The 20,220-nt window shown below is 42.2% G+C and overlaps 1 protein-coding gene across 1 annotated transcript in view; it reads left to right on the top strand.

The window, feature by feature from the left end:
* Positions 1 to 20,220, top strand: part of ZNF407 (zinc finger protein 407) — a 626,800-nt gene that overhangs the window by 52,560 nt on the left and 554,020 nt on the right. Inside the window, exon 3 of the mRNA XM_088475920.1 lies at positions 14,519 to 14,633. Within this exon, the coding sequence (XP_088332046.1) occupies positions 14,519 to 14,633 (115 nt within the window). The remainder of the gene's footprint in view (positions 1 to 14,518; positions 14,634 to 20,220) is intronic.

The following is a 20,220-nucleotide window of genomic DNA, read 5'->3' as shown; positions in this document are numbered from 1 at the left end:
ATATTTTTGGAGTATTCACAGATGGTGTGACATTGACCGAAAATTGTCTAAAAATTACTAATTTGCCAGAAATGGAGAGCTGTACTGTGTTTACAAGGGGTTTGAAATTTGTGAGAAAGAAAGACCCGTTATTGTGGGTTAGATGTCAGGTTTGTGAGAGAATGTGTACAATTATTTGAGAAATAAAGTTTTGAAGTATTCATGAAAAAAAAAATGCATACCACTATGCAGGCTGATTCCTGTGAAACTTTTGAAGGATGCAGAATTGGAAGGAGGTTTGATGGGTGATGATCGAAGTTCCATAACTGGTTTGCAAAAAGGGAGAGTCTGGAGTGAGTGAATAGAGGTTTTGAGACCACATGAGAGCAGTAGGTCATAGTTGCAGCACAGAGGTCCTTAAAGAGTGTATTTATAGATCAGGTCCATAATTTATGGAATAGCTGAGTGATAGAGGAGTTATAGGTAAAACCATACTTGCCTACTTTTTTCATCTGCCATCTACGAGGGATGTACGTGGCCAGTGCGAGGGGCAGGGCAAAACTTCTGAGTTCATCATGCCCCCCCCTCTCACCTTTGTGGTGTAATGCCATGCATCATGGCAATAATCCTCACTCTATTATCATTCCACTCATTCCAATAGAAAGTGGGCAGGATGCGGGAGAGTTACCTGGACTCCTAGGGTAATACATGGGCTATAGGAGAAACCAGTATAATGCATCATGAATTATGGATGAGGCTGTCCTGGAGTGGAAATGTGGCTGTGGGAGAGATATTACAAACTCCATTTATGGAATATGCTTCTGATAGAAGCAGTTTTACTGTAGAGTAAATTTACATATTTAATGCTGAGCAGGGTATTTAAGGAAAGGGAAATTTCTGTCATTAGGTGAAATATTTTATATATCTCAGTGAAAAAGTGTTTTTTTTTGTTGTCTTTTTACTCTACTGATTATTATTGTTATTAATATTATTTTTAATGAATGTAGATTGGTAAATGACCACCATGTTGCCAGTGAATATAAACATCTGCATTAGTGTTTCATTTACTTTCAAATTAACTCCTACAAATAAATACAGTGAACACAGCAGGCTAGTTGACTAAAGCACTTCTATTCAGAGATCTCTGCATGCTGTGCTAATAGGCACAAACTTTCCCATTTTGGAGGCAGTTCTCTACTTCCCTACAGTGAACGGTTTATGATCTTGACTATTGGAATTAAATGTGACCTAAATCATCAGTTTATTGAAACTTCTTTCTCTTAGGGACTCATTCACTAAGCTACAAATCAGCCAGTCACTAGGCAATACTAGGCAATCTGATAACTCCCATGTAGGCTGCTCTGGGAATAGGAGGAGGGTGGTCTAATCTAGTGACTATGACAGGCTGCAATAGGAAGAAAGGAAAGGTTTACAGACTGTGCTGTCATAACACGTCCACTGAGATGAAGTCTCTATATGTATAATTAACGCATGTCTCTACACGGGCTGCCTATATGCTAAAATAATACAGTTTTTTTTAACCTCTATAAAAAGCCCAATAGCTTTATTCCTTCATACATTATAACACTATTCATAAACCCTAAGGGGTAGATTTACTAAAATTTTTAAAAAGGAAAAGTGAAGGCGTTGTCCATAGCAACCAATCCATTTTTAGCCATTCTGTATATAGGACATTTTAGAAAATAACTATAGTTTGTCTGGTTGCTATGGACAACACTCCCGCTTTTCCTTTTTAAGTTTTAGTTTATCCATCCCTGAATCTCAGAATTATGCTCCCCTCATACTTATGTCCATGTCTCCAGCTATTACTATAACCCGCTAGTGCTCATGAACTAGCAGAGGATCCGTCACATGTACCATGAGGGAACTGTAGTGGACACTCACCCCCCTCCACACTAAACTGGACGATCAAGAAAATATCTGTCCGTCAGCTTCTTTGTCTTCTTCCTATATCACGAAGACTCGCTCATTAGTCATTAACCCTAATTTGTAGATAATGAGTCGTTTACACACTGAGGGGGAGATGTATCCAGCCCTGGAGAGAGATAAATTGTAGAAGTTGCCCAAAGCAACAGATCAGCTTCTGTCATGTATCTAGCACAATCTATGTAATGACAGAAGCTGAATGGCTGCTTTGGGCAACCTCTCCATTTTCTCTCTCTCCAAAGCCTGTTATATCTCCCATTATACATTATAAAAAACTGTGGTATTACATTCCTCATTATGTATAGAACTTATTATATGTAAATATGCTGATACAGAGAGATACTGCTGCTTGCTCTCCCTAGCAACGTCATCCTGCTATAATATCCTAAGACGGCTCTGGCTGACCCTACCTCCAGTGTTGCAGTTTTGAGGTGTTTTGGCTGACTTGTCTGTGGAGCTACGGTCACTGCTGGGCCTGATCTTCCCAGTCTAGGGACTTGCTCCTGTGCCCACGCGATTTGACACGCTCACGATCATGGTTCAGTTTCTCCATCACAGGGAAGGAGACTTGCTGAGTCGTGTTAGTATGACGAGTCTATTCAATCTGTCCCACACGTGGATTTCTGTACTTTCTGACCTACCTAGTTTTGCCCGTTTTACTCGTGCTTGCTAAACCGGCATCTGGGAGCCCTCCATTTGCATTATGCCATGGTATTTCCTCCTGCACCACGGTTCATATCTGCTGTGCAGCCCTTTCTTTTAATATATTTTAAGAGACCGGGGCTTAATTACTCCGAAGGACCCTTGGCTGCTGTCCGAAGGCTCAATGACTTTTTAATTCTTCCATGTTTCATAGATTTCTTGCATTTACTGTGCTGTGCATTCCAGTGCGAATTACATCTGACTAGTTTACTGTATTCTTTTTTTTCCTCTGTTGGTAATTGTTTTATTTTTTATTATTTGGGTTTCTCCTGCAATTAATGTTTTGACTTTGTTACTAATTGGTTGGCTGGACCTGCACACATATCTGCAATTTATGGTCACATATATCCTAATTCTCACCTGTTTCTTTCATAGGTCTATTTTTCATGCAGGTGCAGTTTGTCTTCCTAAAAAAGTATACTTAGCATTACAGGATTGATTATCTGCTTTTTAGCATTGCTCTTGCCGAGGTGTTACATTGCCGAGGTGTTACATTGCTGGAGAGTGCCATGCTTTATGGTAGTTTCCAAGACAGCTATATGTTTTATGGTATATGCTATATGTTACTTATACTTTGAAATCATAGGTTAGGGGTGGGGGTTTGCATAGTTAGTGGGATGAAGTTGGTTGTTAGGGATCTAGGTTTGCCTTAGTTTGGGTATAGTTTGCAGGGTGTAAGGAGGCTATTGTTGAGGTTATGTATTTGTTTTCTTTTTTAATGTTTAGTATGGTTATGAAGGCACGACGTCGATATTTGATTATTCGGTGTGACAGCTGGTGATTGGGTACTCTACGGTGTTTCTGTAGGTGGGGCTTGTTGGTCCTTTCATATGTTGTTCTGATTCTTATTTTTAAATTGGATATGTTTAAATTGGATATTTATATGTTTTGAAGGAACATTTCTGTGAAAAATCCTTGCTCTCTATTGTGGGATGTTGCAGTCCAGTTTCTAGTTGACACTATGGTCTTATAATCCTAATATTTGAATTAGCAAGTACAGTGCAGGCTTGAATGGTGCCTACTTGCCTTTTCTTTGTGACCTGAGTGTCTTTGGTTGCTATTCCTGCTGGGCATGAGAGGTGTGTATGTGAGTGTGATTTTATCATTCAGCCCTCGGAACTTCTACAATATGATTAGACCATATTCCTCATTTGTTAATTCTTTTATCTACATTGCCTGCGTTATCTATTGTTCTGCTGTGTTTGTCTGCCATTGAGTCACTTTAATTCTGTGTTTGCATAAATAAACACAAATAGAGACCTATCCATCCATCCATCCATCTAAATTGTATATTTACAAAGTGGCCCTGGTGAAATAAAAGCTATGTATTAAGCTGGGTACACACCTGAAAGATATATCTGCAGATCATCATTAAACAACCATCACTGCCATCTAAAGATATATCTGTTGAGAGAGACATTGGCCAATTAATATTTGCTCTGTACACACTGGCAGATCATCATCATGAAATGTGCCAAATATTCATGCAATTTACATAATGGGCTGGCCTTATGGGTTGGCATATTCTCTCATCCTACTGCTGGCTTTCCCATAACACAGGTCTATGCTGAGCCGTCCTGGTACCAGTATTCCCCATGCATCTGTACTGCGTGTCCTACATCTGGGCTACCCATCAGCACCCGCTCCTGAACATACGCAACCATCATCAAACCACTTCCTCCAAAAATCCCCTGTGCATCTATAACAGTGACTGTGCCCCCCTGGTCTGGGACCATTAGTTCTACAGTGTGCCCACCTCTGCTCTGTCCATCTGCGGACAGCGCACAGTCACGGCTCCTGTGTGGTGTGCACACATGTCCCACGCTTACAGTGGCTCCCGATAGGACGCTACTTCCACGTGGTGACACGACTCTTGTCACCAGCCCACGCCAAACCTGTCTGTTGTGAAGGCATCTGCTCCCATGATGGGATCAGGACACGCGGCTCTCACCTGGTCTTATCGCTGATGCTATCTTATCGCTGATCCCTTGTGAGCATAAATTTACATAACCCAGCCCACCTACATGACAGACTAGCTGCTGACCAATCGTGCGTCGTTGGGTCGGCCATACACACAAAACGGTGCTCCACTATATCTGCAGATATATTGAGCATCGGCTGTGTAGCCAAGCCGATGCGATATGTCTGAACGACGTCGTTCAGACATATAGTTTGTACACACCTGCCATTCAGGTAACGATATATTGACCGATCAGTTGATTGGCCAATATATCTGCCAGTGTGTACCCAGCATTACATAAATAATTGTTAGTGTTGAAAAAAAGCACAATACTGTTTGCTGCAGTCTTCACCTACCTTCCTTTACCTGTAGGTGTCTCCCAAAAGTCTATTCTTGGCCGCTTCTATTCTCCCATTACACCTCCTTTCTTGGAAATCTCATCAGCGCCTCAGCATCCACTACCATCTATAAGCTGATGACACTCTAATCTTCCTCGCCTCTCCTGACCTCTCTTCTTTCATCTTCTCTCGTGTCTCAAATTTCCTTCCTGTCATCTTCTCCAGGATGTCCTAGTGCTACTAGAAACTTAACATGGCTAAGACTGAACTAACTTTTTCCTCCTTTCCAGGGTCCCTCCACCTCATTCTTTTCGTGCGTCTCTTTACCTTCAAATGTGACTTATTCACGCAGCAATGCGAAAAGATAGCACAAGCAGCTTCTGTTGATTAAAATGATATGCAGCATGTCTATATTCTGTGTGTGACTGCGGGTGTATCTGCATGCTAAACACTACGTTACAGTGTTACAGCCGCTGACACTGTAACGTTGCATTTCCAATGCAGATACACCCGCACTCACTAACAGAACATAGGCATGCTGCATATCATTTTAATCAACAGAAGCTGCTTGTGCTATCTATTTGCATCGTTGTGCGCATAAGACACATTTGAAGGTAAACAGATGCATGAAAAGACGCTCTGCGCTACTGAGTCACGGCATGGCGTGACTAGAAGGGCTGTTTAACACACCAGGAGGCTAGATGTATGTGTACCCATCTGTACTTACACTGTTATTTGTTTTACGTTAATCCCTTGTACGGAGTTGCATACACTTTGTGACACCTATTAACTGAAAGCTAATTGTAATAATAATGTTGTAAAACATTGAATTTCAATTTATATTACAATATATTGGCCGTTTATACAAAATGACAATCTATAGTTTTCAAATATAAGCTACATGCATGAAGCTAATCTGAAAAAAAATATTGGTTATAAGTATCTTAACGTGACCTATTTCACTGCCTAAAAAGTTATCCCAGAGATACACCGTCCAAATACGTATGTCAATGAAAAATGTTCGTCCTGATTGAGACTGGCACTTGCGTCCCACTAATTGCTTTCCAGGCTCGTTTGGATGTGAAGGGAATTGTGAATTACAAATGTGTCTGTGATTGACGGACTAGTGAATATGTAGTTGTTGGAATAAGAGAGGCATTTGATATGATTAATGATGATGCACATTCTGGGACATACTACTTAGATTAGGTAGCACCATAACATTTGAATATCGGTCAGGTTGGGGCCATAAGACCATAGTAAAGACAGCATTTGTTTGCAACTTTGATATTAATCGAATGGGGTGCCACATTTTACTCCATACCATCTCTGACATAAGCTTTGTTTCTCAGTATAGAAGTTAATACATTTATTGGCCTATCACAGGTGTGTGTAAGAGGGGGCTTAATCTAGACAAGAAATAAAACATTCCCCTAGCACACTGCAAAGGGCCAGCAAAAGAGACTTACATCCCACATAAAATAAAATACAGAGGACTCTGGGCCTGATTCAAAGCCGGACGCTCTGACCAGAGCGCTCGCTCTGAATCAGGGCCCTCCTACCTAGAATTGGAGCGGCCTCCTGGCCGCTCGCATAGCTGTGGGTGACCACCCACAGCTTATGCGAGCGGCCAAAAAGATGGTCGCGATGGTCAGGCTTGCGACGAGACCCTGCGGTAGGGTCTCGCTGCCGCAAGCCCAGGAGTGCTTTTGGCTCTATCAGAGCCAAAAGCACTCCCACTGACATCACTAGTGATGTCAGTGGGCCGGCCCCAGACGGGATGGCGTTCCCATGGGAACGCCTCCGTCTGGGCAGCAACGCCCCCGTGACGCCCACCAAAGGGGGCGTGCTGTCACTCACCATCGACAGCACGCCCCCTTTGGTGCGAGACCCATAGCGACGGCTTGGCGCATGCGCACTAGGGCACCATCGACCCGCTTGCGAGCGCTCAGCGCTCCCGAGCGGGTCTGAATCAGGCCCTCTGTTACATATGTTTGCAAACATATGGTAAGCCACAAGTCTCGACAGGATGTCTCTGCTCTGATGGTCCTACGCTAGATAATAATAGCACACTTTGGGTCCTAAATACATGTATTTCTAAATTGGGAGATAATTCACATGGAAGTACCCCTCGGCCCTCCAATATGGCACTAAAAACATCAGCATACCCTCTATCTACTGATCCCATACATGACTCTCAGAACAGTGATACACAGAATGGAAGTTGCTCAATCAATTTATTGGCCCATCACTGGTGCTTGTAAGGCAGGGGTTAATCTAGACAAGAAAATATGTTCAGCTTTGTTATTGAGCCTGACATTTCTGTCCATTGAAATTTGAACCCCTGAAATGCATAGCCCCCTCCAGTACTCCAGGCTGTCTTGGAAGCGGCACAGCTCTCCAGGTAGCAAGGGATCTATGTAAAGAGGAACAGTTGCCATAAGGTACACAAATTCTTTACCTGAATGTAGCAAAACTGATATTTGGCGCAAAACCCATTGGCCGCGATTCAGTTCAAAGCGATGATGAATAGCCCCAGGAGGGGGCTCCCGGAGCTATTCAATTCTGCGCGATGCTTGGTCTGACTAAAGGATTTCTTCTCGCACCCCCCTGGGGGTGCGAGAAGAAATCCGACAACAGTGCCAGCCGCATGGCTGTTTTCCGGCTTAGCGCGGCGCTAACTGCCTCGGGGCCAGTTCTTTAGTCGGAGAAGGGCGGTTCTCGTGACTAAACAGCCAGGTTAAGTCGTGATAGCCGGCACTCTCCGATTTAACAGTGCGCTGAATGGAATAGTCCCCGGAGCTTCCTCCCGAGGCTATTCAGCATCGCACTGAATTGAATCGTGGCCATTGGCAGCCATTGTAGATTGATGCACCTTAATTCCATGGAATATAAATGCAGCAGTTATAGTGCTTGGTAGGATTTCGTGAAAGGAACAGTGTGGATTTCTTGCATATGCTACTCCCATTTTTGCGCCTTTATTCCATGAATTAATTCTAACATGTTTATTCAGCTCTAAAATGAATGTCAGAAATACAGTTGTAGATAAAATAATAAACATTACATGAACAAATCTGTCTGCTGAATTCTCTATTTCTATAGTTTTGTTAGATGATGTGTTTATTTAATAATCACAAGTAGTCCTGAAGCTCCACTGCAGTTTTGTCAGTCTCCTTGTATGTCTACAAAGATATTCCTTGTCTATTTTCTTATGATTTGCATTAGCCCTTTTACGCAGCACAATGACAATTTAGAATGTCACCAAATTAATGATTAATTTAGTTTTATCTGCATCATTTAAATAAACTGTGGTTTCTCTGTGTGATTGATGGGATGTGATTGCTGTTAGCTGCAGTCTCAACCTGCTTTTGACATTTAAACATATAAAGCTGACTACATATAACCATTCAGGTGCTAAATATATTTTACATCTACTTCTGCTGCTAGAAATGGAAGTATTAAGAGATCTTACCTCATTGTCATTGAACTGTGAAATATTCAACCTTGCCTGCTCGTGCTTAGTACTGTTGACTTTTTTATTTCTTTTAGAAGATTAAAATTAAATGCTCCATTTTTTTTCGTCAGCTTTTGGGAATTACATTGAAATTTAAGAGACTCAAATTTTACAGAGAATTTCAACAAACTATTCTTAGAGGATAGTCTTATTTCCAAGGACACAGCACAGGGCACCATTGATCAAGCCTGATAGGAGGGTAAATTCGGTCTCATCAAAGCCTTTGATGTATACTTATTAGAGGTCCTATATTTCAAACGTGGATTCCATGAAGTGAATGGAGCACTTCACTAAGCATAAGCTAAACATAATATGGAGCATACATAACTATATTGAAGTAATATTTAACAGCTTGACATATTGTTCTAGGAATGGATTGCTATACAAAACGTGAATACATTTCACTTGTGCTTTTTTTCCCATTACTGTTCTTGAAAGTGCTCTGTAACGATCAGCAAATCTAATCACATTTTGCAAACCGCAGGAACTTTGACCTATCAAACTTGTACAGGGTGTTGATCCATTGCCCTTTTTACCTCCACCCTGCTATAAAATAACCGGTTAATCACACCACTTCCATCTTGTTTCATATATCTGCTCCGTGCTAGGCATCCAATAATAAAGTTTGTGCTTGAAATAAATAATAGCCAAAATGTCAATACTTCTGGTTTCCAGAATAATCATAAATTTTGGGCTATAAAACAGTCGTAAAGGCATAATATTTTATCCACAGTATATTCACACATTGCATGTCATTACAATAGCAGAGTGATGAATCACCCTTGCTGTGTGACAGGAGAAATCTGAAATAGCCATGCGGATGTGGAATATTGGAACAGTGCTTTAGAACGGACGGTAATTCAGACGTTTTTTAAATTGCTTCCACACTAATCACAAAGTTGATATTACTATCCTGCATTTCTTGTTTTAATAGGATTTGTATTACGTATGTATATTTGTTTCACTGTGTGTGAGTGTACGTCAGGCTCATATCACAGTAAAGAAGCATAAATTGCAGATGTGTCCTCATACGCCAAATTGCCAGGTCCTGTGTAACTCTGCTTGTGCAGAGCTTCTTTGGTGCGTCTTTATTTTGCCCAAAAGTGCATTTTAGTCGTAATGTGATGCGATTAATCAGTGCAGTCTCCTGGTGCTTAGATGCATCTTCAGGTGAAAAGCAGAGTTGCATGGACCCGGCGGCTCATTTATGCCAGGCATCTCGTGCCACGTGGCATATTGAGGCTAGATGTATGAGAATACATCTGTAGTTTAGTTTGGATGCAATACAGTCACAATATTTTTCAGTATGAAATTACTAATAAATACAAAAGCAGAGTGTGTGTGTGTGTGTGTGTATATATGTGTGTATATATATATACACACTAGGGATGTGCAGGCTCGGATAGGTTCGAGTTTGCACGTGGAGTTCGGATTTTTCCCTCCAAAAAAACGGAACTCAGAAAGAGGCAAAACGTCATCTTGCACGGACGAACATCATCATTCCTGGACACAAAAGTCCAGGAATGATGATGTTCGTCCGTGCAAGATGACGTTTTGCCTCTTTCTGAGTTCCGTTTTTTTGGAGGGAAAAATCCGAACTCCACGTGCAAACTCGAACCTATCCGAGCCTGCACATCCCTAATACACACACATATATACGAACAGAGAAGGGCTGCACTCAGTAGACTTTTTAGCAGATAGAGATAAAACTTATTGCATCATTCAACGTTTCGGGGTTTCCCACTTCGTCGGGGACAGCAGTACACAAAATAAATATAAACGTCGCAAGCCACATGACGTAATTTACTGTGTAGCACTCGCATGCAGGTGCCGGTTGATGTCGTCATGTGGCTTGCGACGTCGGGTCTCGGCGTGCGGCTCCGGATGTCAGGCACTGGTGTCCTGCAGATGAGTGCACTTGTAATCTTAATTGTGGCTATATATGTCTGTTTTATGTTTATTTTGTGTACTGCAGTCCCTGACGAAGGTGGAAAGCCCGAATCATTGAATGTTGCAATAAAGGACCGTTTTATCTCTACCAAAAAGTCTGAGTGCCGTCCTTCTGTTCGTTTTATTGACAAGTACATTAAGTTTATGCAAAGAGTCAATATTTGCAGTGTTGACCCTTCTTTTTAAAGACCTCTGCAATTCGCCGTGGTATGCTGTCAATCAACTTCTGGGCCACATGCTGACTGATGGCCGCCCATTCTTGCCTAATCAATGCTTGGAGTTTGTCAGAATTTGAAGGTTTTTGTTTGTCCACCTGCTTCTTGAGGATTGACCACAAGTTCTCAATGGGATTAAGGTCTGGGGAGTTTCCTGGCCATGGACCCAACATTTCGATGTTTTGTTCCCGAGCCACTTAGTTATCAGTTTTGCCTTATCCATCATGCTGGAAAAGACATTGTTCGTCACCAAACTGTTCTTGGATGGTTGGGAGAAGTTGTTCTTGGAGGATGTTTTGGTACCATTCTTTATTCATGGTTGTGTTCTTAGGCAAAATTGTGAGTGAGCCCACTCCCTTTGCTGAGAAGCAACCCCACACATGAATGGTCGCAGTATGCTTTACTGTTCAGTGCGAGTTGCTAATTGGATTGCCAAATGAATTTGCTGTGTGAATTCATAGAGAAAACAGGAACTCGCAATTTGCACCTAATTGGATTGACCCCTATGTCTATTTGTTTGCTTATATTATTATTAATATTATTATTATTTTGGGGTGGGGGCTGTAGTAAATGCCTACAAAACACACTCACAGGTTTTTAGGCTTCCTCAGTACATTTCTCAGAAATGGGACACGTAGGTGATATTAGGTGAGGTATGCTAGGTAATTATACTATGGTGCACATTTATAGGGACTATTTTGAAAATTCAACTGACTAGTGCAGTGGGTCCCATAGTGGCACCCTGGTGGTGGTCCAGGACCAAATCAAATTATTTATGGTCAATGTGATAGGCAAAACCAGAGCTGGTAGCTAACCCGATGTAAAGAAAATTAATAAAAGCTGCGCAGCCTCTTCAAATTAACCCATTGAGAAAAGCACATTGTGAAATGCTAGATTCCCACTTCTTCACTTAGAGCACTGCAAAGGCCTTAAAAATTTCTTTTTTTTGTAGGTCTAACTTACAAGCTTATTCTTGTAGCCCTGGAAAATGCTGACTTACTGATTGCAAGAAGAATGTGATACCCTTTCCACTGAGCTTGTCTGATACCCATGCTCTCTCATGTCCAATAAAAATTCATGTACAGTGTATCCTTAACTTGGGGGATCCTGTGGAGCTTAACTTTAGCCTGCACAAAAGATACCCTGTTGTCTGTTCTGCAGTAGGTAGTCCTCTTATTCTGAGTTAGTCAGACCAAAATTAAGTCCACAATCCTGCTATCACTAACTCCCAGTGCAGTGCATCTGTGAGGCTGCATTCTTCTATGAAACCAAGGTGCAAATTTGAGAATAATTCCACAACTGGAAATGATGCATCTCATTCCAAACGTACACCACCACCTCATTATCAGGCTAGGACTACTACTAACAATTTATCAGCCCAATATAATATCTAAAAAAATGTTTGCCCCAAATCCTAGACTCCCAGCAGACATCTGGAGTAGCTCTAACTTAACGCACCAGCCCTTCAATAAATGTTGTTTTACATGTAACTGCAATCATGGGGAGGATGAGGCCCACCGACTCTATTGGCTTTTGCTCCTTTAGGACAAACCACTATGGAATTATAGGCCTGATTCAGACCCGCAAGTTGGTCAATGTTGGCCAAGTGCGCATGCGCACGATGGAGGCGGCTCCGTCGTGCGCATGCGCGAGACCTGAATAACGACGGCCAAGCCGCACCAAAGGGGGCGTGCTGTCGATGGTGATTGACAGCACGCCCCCTTTGGTGGGCGTGCCGGGGGCGTGGCTGCCCAGAAGGAGACGTTCCCATGGGAACGCCTACCGTCTGGGGCCGGCCCCACTGACATCACTAGTGATGTCAGTGGGAGTGCTTTTGGCTCTGATGGAGCCAAAAGCACTCCAGGGTTTGCGGCAGACGAGACCCTACCACAAGGGTCTCGTCGCAAGCCCGATTGTCGCGATGGTCTTGACCATCGCGACCATCATTTTGGCCGCTCGCTATAGCTGTAGGTGGTCACCCACAGCTATGGAGGAGGAGGAGGCCGCTCTTAAATTCAGAGGGACGGCCCTGATTCAGAGCGAGCGCTCTGTCAGAGCGTCCGGCTCTGAATCAGGGCCTATGTCACTGTGTGCACCTAAAATTGTCAGTGCACTTTGCATTGAACTCTTAAACCAACCCTAGTTTTTAGCTATCTTAAATCAACTGTCAGTGGTGTCTACTTCAATCTATAACTCAGTGTTAATTACATTGTGGGCTTACTGCTCTGTATTTTATTAGAGCAATATGTACTCTTTATTCAGATCTATGACCTGGGAAAACGAATACCTCTTTCACATCGCAAAATAACATGGGATATTGTCGGGTCGACCTGAGTCGAGGTGCAGTGTGAATTTCAACCCTGCAATCGAGCAGGGTTGAACACGGGAACAAGCCGGGTTGAAGTGCAGTGTGGACAGGCCCTACCTGAGTTATCCAACCAAGGACTCCGCAAACATCGCTGATTGGATGTTCCTGGGTTTCACTTGATGATGTCAGCAGCCAGACACACAGGCAGCACACTGCAGACAACAGCAGAGGCAGCATTCAGGCAGTCTGAAAGGGGTTAATACTACTACTGTCATTACAGTGATGGCTAATAGGAGTGATGAAGAAGTGAACTGTACACTATGCTGCCAGAAGCTGCATCATGCTCTCACTGGCTGATTCAAATAGCAGTAAAGCACAAACACTCATGAATTCAGGGCTATACAGTAGTAATCAGCCATGATTCCTGCAATGCTGTGAGCAGTCCCCACCTCTCCCTTGTGTTGCATTTGGTGATCTCATCTTTGTGAGCCTGAAAAGTCAATTTTTAATGACATCCATAAGGTTTTACAGGGCTGACCCGGATTCAGTGTGAGCAGGGCCAATCCGGGAATAACCTTGGTCAAAGGTGCAGTATGAAAGGGGTCTGACCCAGGTCGCGGCTGAGTTGGACCCATGTTAAAAATACCGGATTTGCGATGTGAAAGGAGTATAACAGATTGAAACTAACTAGCTCAAACCATTTCCAATGCCTCCTGTAAAACTTCTTTGTGTATCCGTGCTGAGTGCAGTCCTCCATTCCCTCTTCATTTGCCCTTTATTTCCTGTCCTTTGTACCCATGGAAAGGCTTTTGATCTTATTGTCTGACACCATTTCCCCACTCTCACCTTACACCTCTGAAAACATGTATTTGCTAATGAATACCACCGAAAACTGCACTCAGCCCCTGTCCTACATTTATCCTCACAAAAGGTCCATCATACACTTGGGTACAGTAGTGACAGCAGCAACTCCAGGCCCTTTTCTTGTACAACTGCCCTCACTACATTTAAAGGCACTTATCAGTCAGCTTCCTGTCATTTCACCATCATCGCTCTCCAATACTTTACAGAGTACATTGATAAGGACACAGGCAAGAAAACAGACCAACTATGTACTTGAGGTTGCTGGGACGGGTATGGGGGGTTTGTTACTGAAGTCCATCCATGGCCTTACTCACTCTCCCCTTCCTGCTTGTGAAAGCCTTTCAAAGTCCCTAATATTCTGTGGTCTGTGAAAGGGTCCCTTTTGCAGGCTAACTGTTATCAGATTATTACTGAGTATATGGTGTTTTTGTATTCATTTGATAATTCTTTCCTGACTACATAGTATTAGATTAAACAAAAACAGTATACTGTAGTTAGTGATTTGTCCACAGCAGTTAGACCATTACACATGCTTGGCATACATTCTTTAAACTGTGTTGGGTTTTTTAAGTTTTGATTGAGGCCTTACAAGTTTTTAGAAAAATACCATGACACATAAGAGACATCACTAGCACATATTCAAGTTAGATTCTGTTTTTGCATAGTTAAATATATCCACATATTTCATTTGAATATACATTTATTTTTATTTATTTCTTTTTTTTTTAACCACCTCTATAGGATCAAAGCCATTTAAGTGCAAAATATGCCACTTTGCTGCAGCTCAACTTGGCGATGCCAGAAACCATGTGAAGAGACATCTTGGGATGAGAGAATACAAGTGTCATGTTTGTGGGTGAGTAAATTGCTTGTACTGCTACTATAGATCACTCTGAAAGACAAAGGCTCCTTCCTTTTATAATCCAAGTCAGCGCTCACAATGGCTAGCATTATGCATGCATACCCTGCTTTTCATTGTTATGGTAAATTTCTTAAATACAGTTATGACATTTCTCTCCCACTCCTAATCCAGCACTGTGGATGGGTCTACAAGGTCAATCTGAACCTGTAATCTGTAAATTGCCTAAATTATAGGATGTTCATTCCAGTTGCCAGAGAATTCGAAATTCCATTTAAAGACATCAAAGCTATAAAACTTGTAGCGCTGAGATTTTATTTGAGGTGCTGGTTTCAACATTATTCAAATGATTACTTTCCTGAGGTAGTTTGGTGGATTTTTTCTTAACCATCTAATGTAAAGCTTGCAAATTGTGTGTGCAAGATTAGTTTTATAATCCTGTTTTATTACACTTTTGTTTGCTTGTAAAATGCTGGCTTTTTTTTCCTCCCAAAGTTTAATTTCCAGTGTTTAATTGTCCTTCAAAATGTTGCATTTTATAGAAGGCACTGAAAATTCTTAACACAGAGCTCACTCATTTCAAGGAAGTGTTAATGGGTTTTATAATGCCATGTGTGCATGTATATCACGGTACACATGGATTGGATTTTAATAGAATAGTGCTCGTTTAATATTGATGTTATTACACTAGTAAAATTAAGTGATATGTGCCTCATGTAAAAATGTAAAATCCTTTACTCAAGCCTGTGTAACCTGCTTAGAGAGTTTCCAAACTAATGCACAAAAAAAATAAATAAATAAAAAAATATATATATATTATTACAGTCAGGACAGTGCACAGTTGATTGGACTATGCTGTATTTTAACTGTCAGCATTCACCAGCAATACATATATATACTGCTTAGCTACACTTTAAGTAAAAATTGACATTTCAGCATCACAGCGATTTTTTTAAGTGTTCTGTTCATCACTTTATTTTACTGTCAAGCTGACATCTTGCATATTTACTGCGACTTTAAGGAACTGAACAGGATATCTTCAACCCATGCATACAATAAGTAAACACACATCCCATTGTGACATAGCCATTCATTCGTGCCAGAGAGTATGTGTTCATCCTGCTGCACTTTACCTTAGAGCGTTTGGATACTTTGGGTTGAATACAGTTGCTGGCCATGTGCCTCCGGCTGTACAGATCGGCCAGTTATGGCAGCGCCTGCATCTCAATTGTTCCTACACAAAATGTGATATTTTAAGGAAACAGCACAAGTTCTTTGTTGCAAAATCATTTGCTGATTCAACAAGACTGAGTAAACGTTCCTGAGGAATATTTGTCCGTTCCTGTTTAAAGCACAGAAAAAAGTGTCCTGGCTTGATTACTCTTGGGTCCTTACATACCTGTCTATCTCGTCCCACAAGTGTTCAATGTGATTTAAGTCTGGACTTTGAATTGGCCGCTCCAGTACATTGATTTTCTTTTTATGGAAGTAGCCCTGTATAATTTTGGAACAATGTTTGGAATCGTCTTGTTGGAAGATTGTTGGGGCATGTTCTTTTTTGCAAACTGTAGCATTTCTTTATGTAAGAGTTCTCTGTAAAAAATCTTATCCATGATACCCTCTACTCTGTTTAGAGGACTGACACTTTTGCTAGTGAAACATGTCCCCCACCATGTTGCACAGTGGGTACCTTGCATTGTATCTTTGATTTTTAGAGTAACAGACATGCTTTATTCTATCAGGACACCATAGTAAATTTACTCTCGTCACTCCATAACACATTAGACCAATATAACTGTCCGACCATTTGAGGTGTTCCTTGGCAAAAGCAACACTTGCTCTCCTAATCTTGGCACTGATGTAGGGCTTCTTGCTTGGACGGAGACCCAGTAAGCCGTGACGCTTTGCAGTTGAAAGACGATGCTTTACAGTTGAAATGTGGACATTCTGTCCACTCTGGTTGTGGTTTTCCCTGGGGAGGCCTTGCTGCTTGTTGTTGACATGGCCCAGGACCATCTGGAGGCAATATAAACATTGACTATTGGATGCAAGATGCCCATATCACATTTGCAGTGTTCTTCTCTTCTGCTGGTCCTTGCCATACGTATCAGGGGGTGCCGTACTGGCTTTATGTGCACAGTGTTTAGTAGAGACGTACCTTACAAATCATAGCTGTCAAAATACTTTTGGTGCATCGCCCCAAGGTATTTTTCACATAAAAACCGGTTATTAACAATATCTTGTAAAGTCTTTGTGCTGATGTGAAATGTATGTATGTACTTCCGATATGCTTTTGTGTGTCAGCTCAGATGAACGCACCTCTGTTGCCAACTCTAAAGTTGGCTACACACCTAACAGATATATCTGCAGATGATGGTTGTTCATACACACTGAACAAACATCATCTGGCCGCGGATCCCGCTTGCCGATGCACCACCACGGCCTCCGCTGTCGGCTGACCGCCCATACATACTGCACGATGTGCAGATATATATGCCATCGGCAATATATCTGTCGGTGTGTACCCAGCTTTAGTGTGAAATCATTCTGTCACAGGACTTTTTAGCTGTACTGTATTATTAATCATAGGTAGTTATTCAAATAGCCGCTGGGTTTACCCCGCGACTAATTGCTGGCCAAGATCCCCGCGGCGCGGGGAAAAGCTATTCAATAAAATAGCCTTTTTCCCGCACCTGAAAAATCGTGACTCCCACGCGGAAACAAACTGATTCCGCGTAAACTGTGGAATCAATGGGGTTTTTTTTTACCCGCGAGCCCGATTTTGGTGTTTTTTACGCGGATTTTACCTTGCACATCCATGAGCTGCACCAACCGGGAATACAGACAGCCCGGAGAAACGCGTCAAGGATTTTATTGCCCAGCTAGTTTGCACCACAGACTTTGTTTCATCACTCCCACGATTCTCACTCACATGAGACACGCTAGCCGTCTGTAATGGCATCCACCAGCCTCCTGCAACATCCTGGCTGTCATTGCCGGTGAGGAAATAGCTCCACACGGAGAGCACACAGGGTGCCTGCCCAGCGGCTTCCATTCACAACTGTGATTCACCGTCATCGCTAGTCCACGCCTACTGTTGGAGTCAGCCCGGCAAGTGTACAACGCCGGGTCCCCGTCGGGAAGGGATCCCGACGTTCTACCTAGTACTGGACTTCTTTCCATCATACAAGGCTATATTTGACGGCAACATACAGGTGATTAACCATCCTCCCACTGTGGGTATACTTCTGCACTTTTCCCACGTTACTGTATTTCAGAGGATCATCCACGGCTCAGGAGTGGACATTTATTTAGAACTATTCTGGTTTACCATTACGCTAAGTGAGCCGCATATGGCACCTTAGCACTCATTCAAAGTTCATTGGTCCGCAATTGTGGTTCATGCTATAATCTGGTTTTACATTATTTATATTAAACAATATTCATCTATCAGTGTGGTCATCTGCTTTTATCAGCGCTCCACATTCCTCGTTTTTGCCAAAGTGCATGGTAAAACTGTATGGAAAACAACCTGTTTACAACCTCCATTATCTCCTAGCCCAGCTTACTCGCCTTTGGGCCCTATTTTCGAGGGAGAGGCACGAAAAATGATAGAACTAAGCTCCTCCTGATACTGCTGATCAGTAGGGACTAAATTGAACATGTTCGAATATAGTCTGGTTAGCCAATCAGGATTTGTCTCATATGCATACTTGGCTGTTCATTGCAAGAGACTGATCTTAACTGGCTACCCAGTATAACTCTTTGCAACATGCTTGTCCGGTCTGTCTTGTCTATAGGGTGTTTCTCTTAAAAAACCCATATGTATTACGACAGCCAGGAACATGAGCATTTTGAGTAATTATTTAGTAGGGAAACCTCTTTAATGTTAAATTATGGAAGCTAGTTTTAGTGAAGGCAGCAATAATTATTTATTTATGCAATGGGGCACTACAATTATCTAGACTATTATGAGGGGCATTAATATTTTTTGTAAGGGGGGCACTATTATTTATATATCAGGACATTATTTTTTATATATTGGGTACACTTGATATTTAGTTATATAAGTGGGGCACTCTATATTTCTGTTCAAAATGTGGTCAATATTATTTATCAAGGGATCCAACACTTGTACTGTCTACGTTCTCCCCAGCAGTGTTGGTAACCATTTGCTTTGCTATTGCCATGAAAAGTCCAATCCCATTTTGTTTTCATGGCCACAGTCCCTATAATATAAAAGTTCTGTGACTGACAAATGGAGATGTGGATAATTAGTGGTTAGTAATTTGGTAATACAGGTGTTTAGTTTCTGTCATTTGAAAGGTTGTCAGCCAGTTCCACATCACTAGTAAAACTATGATCTATACCAGAACTGCTCTGCTCCTTTGCTCCCTCTACAAAGCTGACCTTCCTATAACCTGTCTTTCATCCAACACACAAAATTGAACTAATAGTTACCTGTAGCGATATCTCAACAGCAGGTTCATGTTCTCAGACTGAGCAGATGTTTTGCTTCTCTTTCCTCTGTTCATCTTGTGTCAATGGCTTGAAGCTTGTGTATAATTAAATAGCATGTTGCCAGTATTAGTGGTGTTGCTATAGATTAATTAAAACAAATGCAAGGGAATTCTAAAAATATTTTTTTTCTGCTGTATTTTTGAAAATCTCTAGATGAGCACTCATGTCTGCAATGGTAATGCAACAAATGTTTACCATATAGTAATAAGAAGAAATACCAGGAGCCCGGTAGCAAAAATACCAACAAACTTGTTGTTTGTGCACTATGGGCCTGATTCAGGCCCGTTCGCTAAGCTGCGGACGCACGCTATGGGCGATAGTCGCCCGTCTGCGCATGCGGCAAAATACGCATGCGTGAACCAGTCACTGCGATCAGGAATCGTGCGCTCGTAGTACACAGATTGGACGCTACTTTGAGTGGCATAGCGCCGTTTGTGGGTGGTAACAGGGGAAGGTGCTTGTGAACGGGGGAGCGGTGCTGCGAACGCAGGCGTGTCTGGGCGTCAAAACGGAGTTTTATGGGTGTGCATAATTAGCAAAGATGCGTCATTGTACACGTCACTTGGTTGTATTTTACACTGAAGTGCTCACAGTGCTTGCGGTAGGGTAGAGTCAACCACAAGCGCTGCGTTTGCTTCCGATGATCCTCGATGTACCGATGGTTGCATACACTTCCTGGAGATGACGTGCGCTAGTGGGCGGCTTAAGACAGGCTGGTGGGCGTCAACATACACAAAGTGATCGCATTCCAAGACATAGTGGGCGTGCTTATGCCTTGGCGTGCGATCGCCTGCCATGCCATCACTTAGCCGAGTTTGCATATGCTGGGAGCAAGCGTATGCATCTAGCGAGTGGGTCTGAATCGGGCCCAATATTTCTTAGTAACGTCTTGGAGAACTGTGGGAACATTTCTTTCCCAGCTTGTTAAAAAGGATACTCAGATTTCTTTATTAGTCAGGCATGTTTTTTTTTTACCCTAATGTTTTGTCACCCATTGTTAGTAGAGCATAAAGCATTGAGGCTGTTTCTAGGTGTTTAGTGTTTGTAGCACTTAAAGCATTAA

This window comes from Taudactylus pleione, unplaced genomic scaffold (genome assembly GCF_031769625.1).
Source record: "Taudactylus pleione unplaced genomic scaffold, aTauple2 ptg000179l, whole genome shotgun sequence".
Taxonomy (NCBI): domain Eukaryota; kingdom Metazoa; phylum Chordata; class Amphibia; order Anura; family Myobatrachidae; genus Taudactylus; species Taudactylus pleione.
The sequence above is the reverse complement of the archived record's forward strand: the minus strand, read 5'-3'. Positions and strand labels throughout refer to the sequence as shown.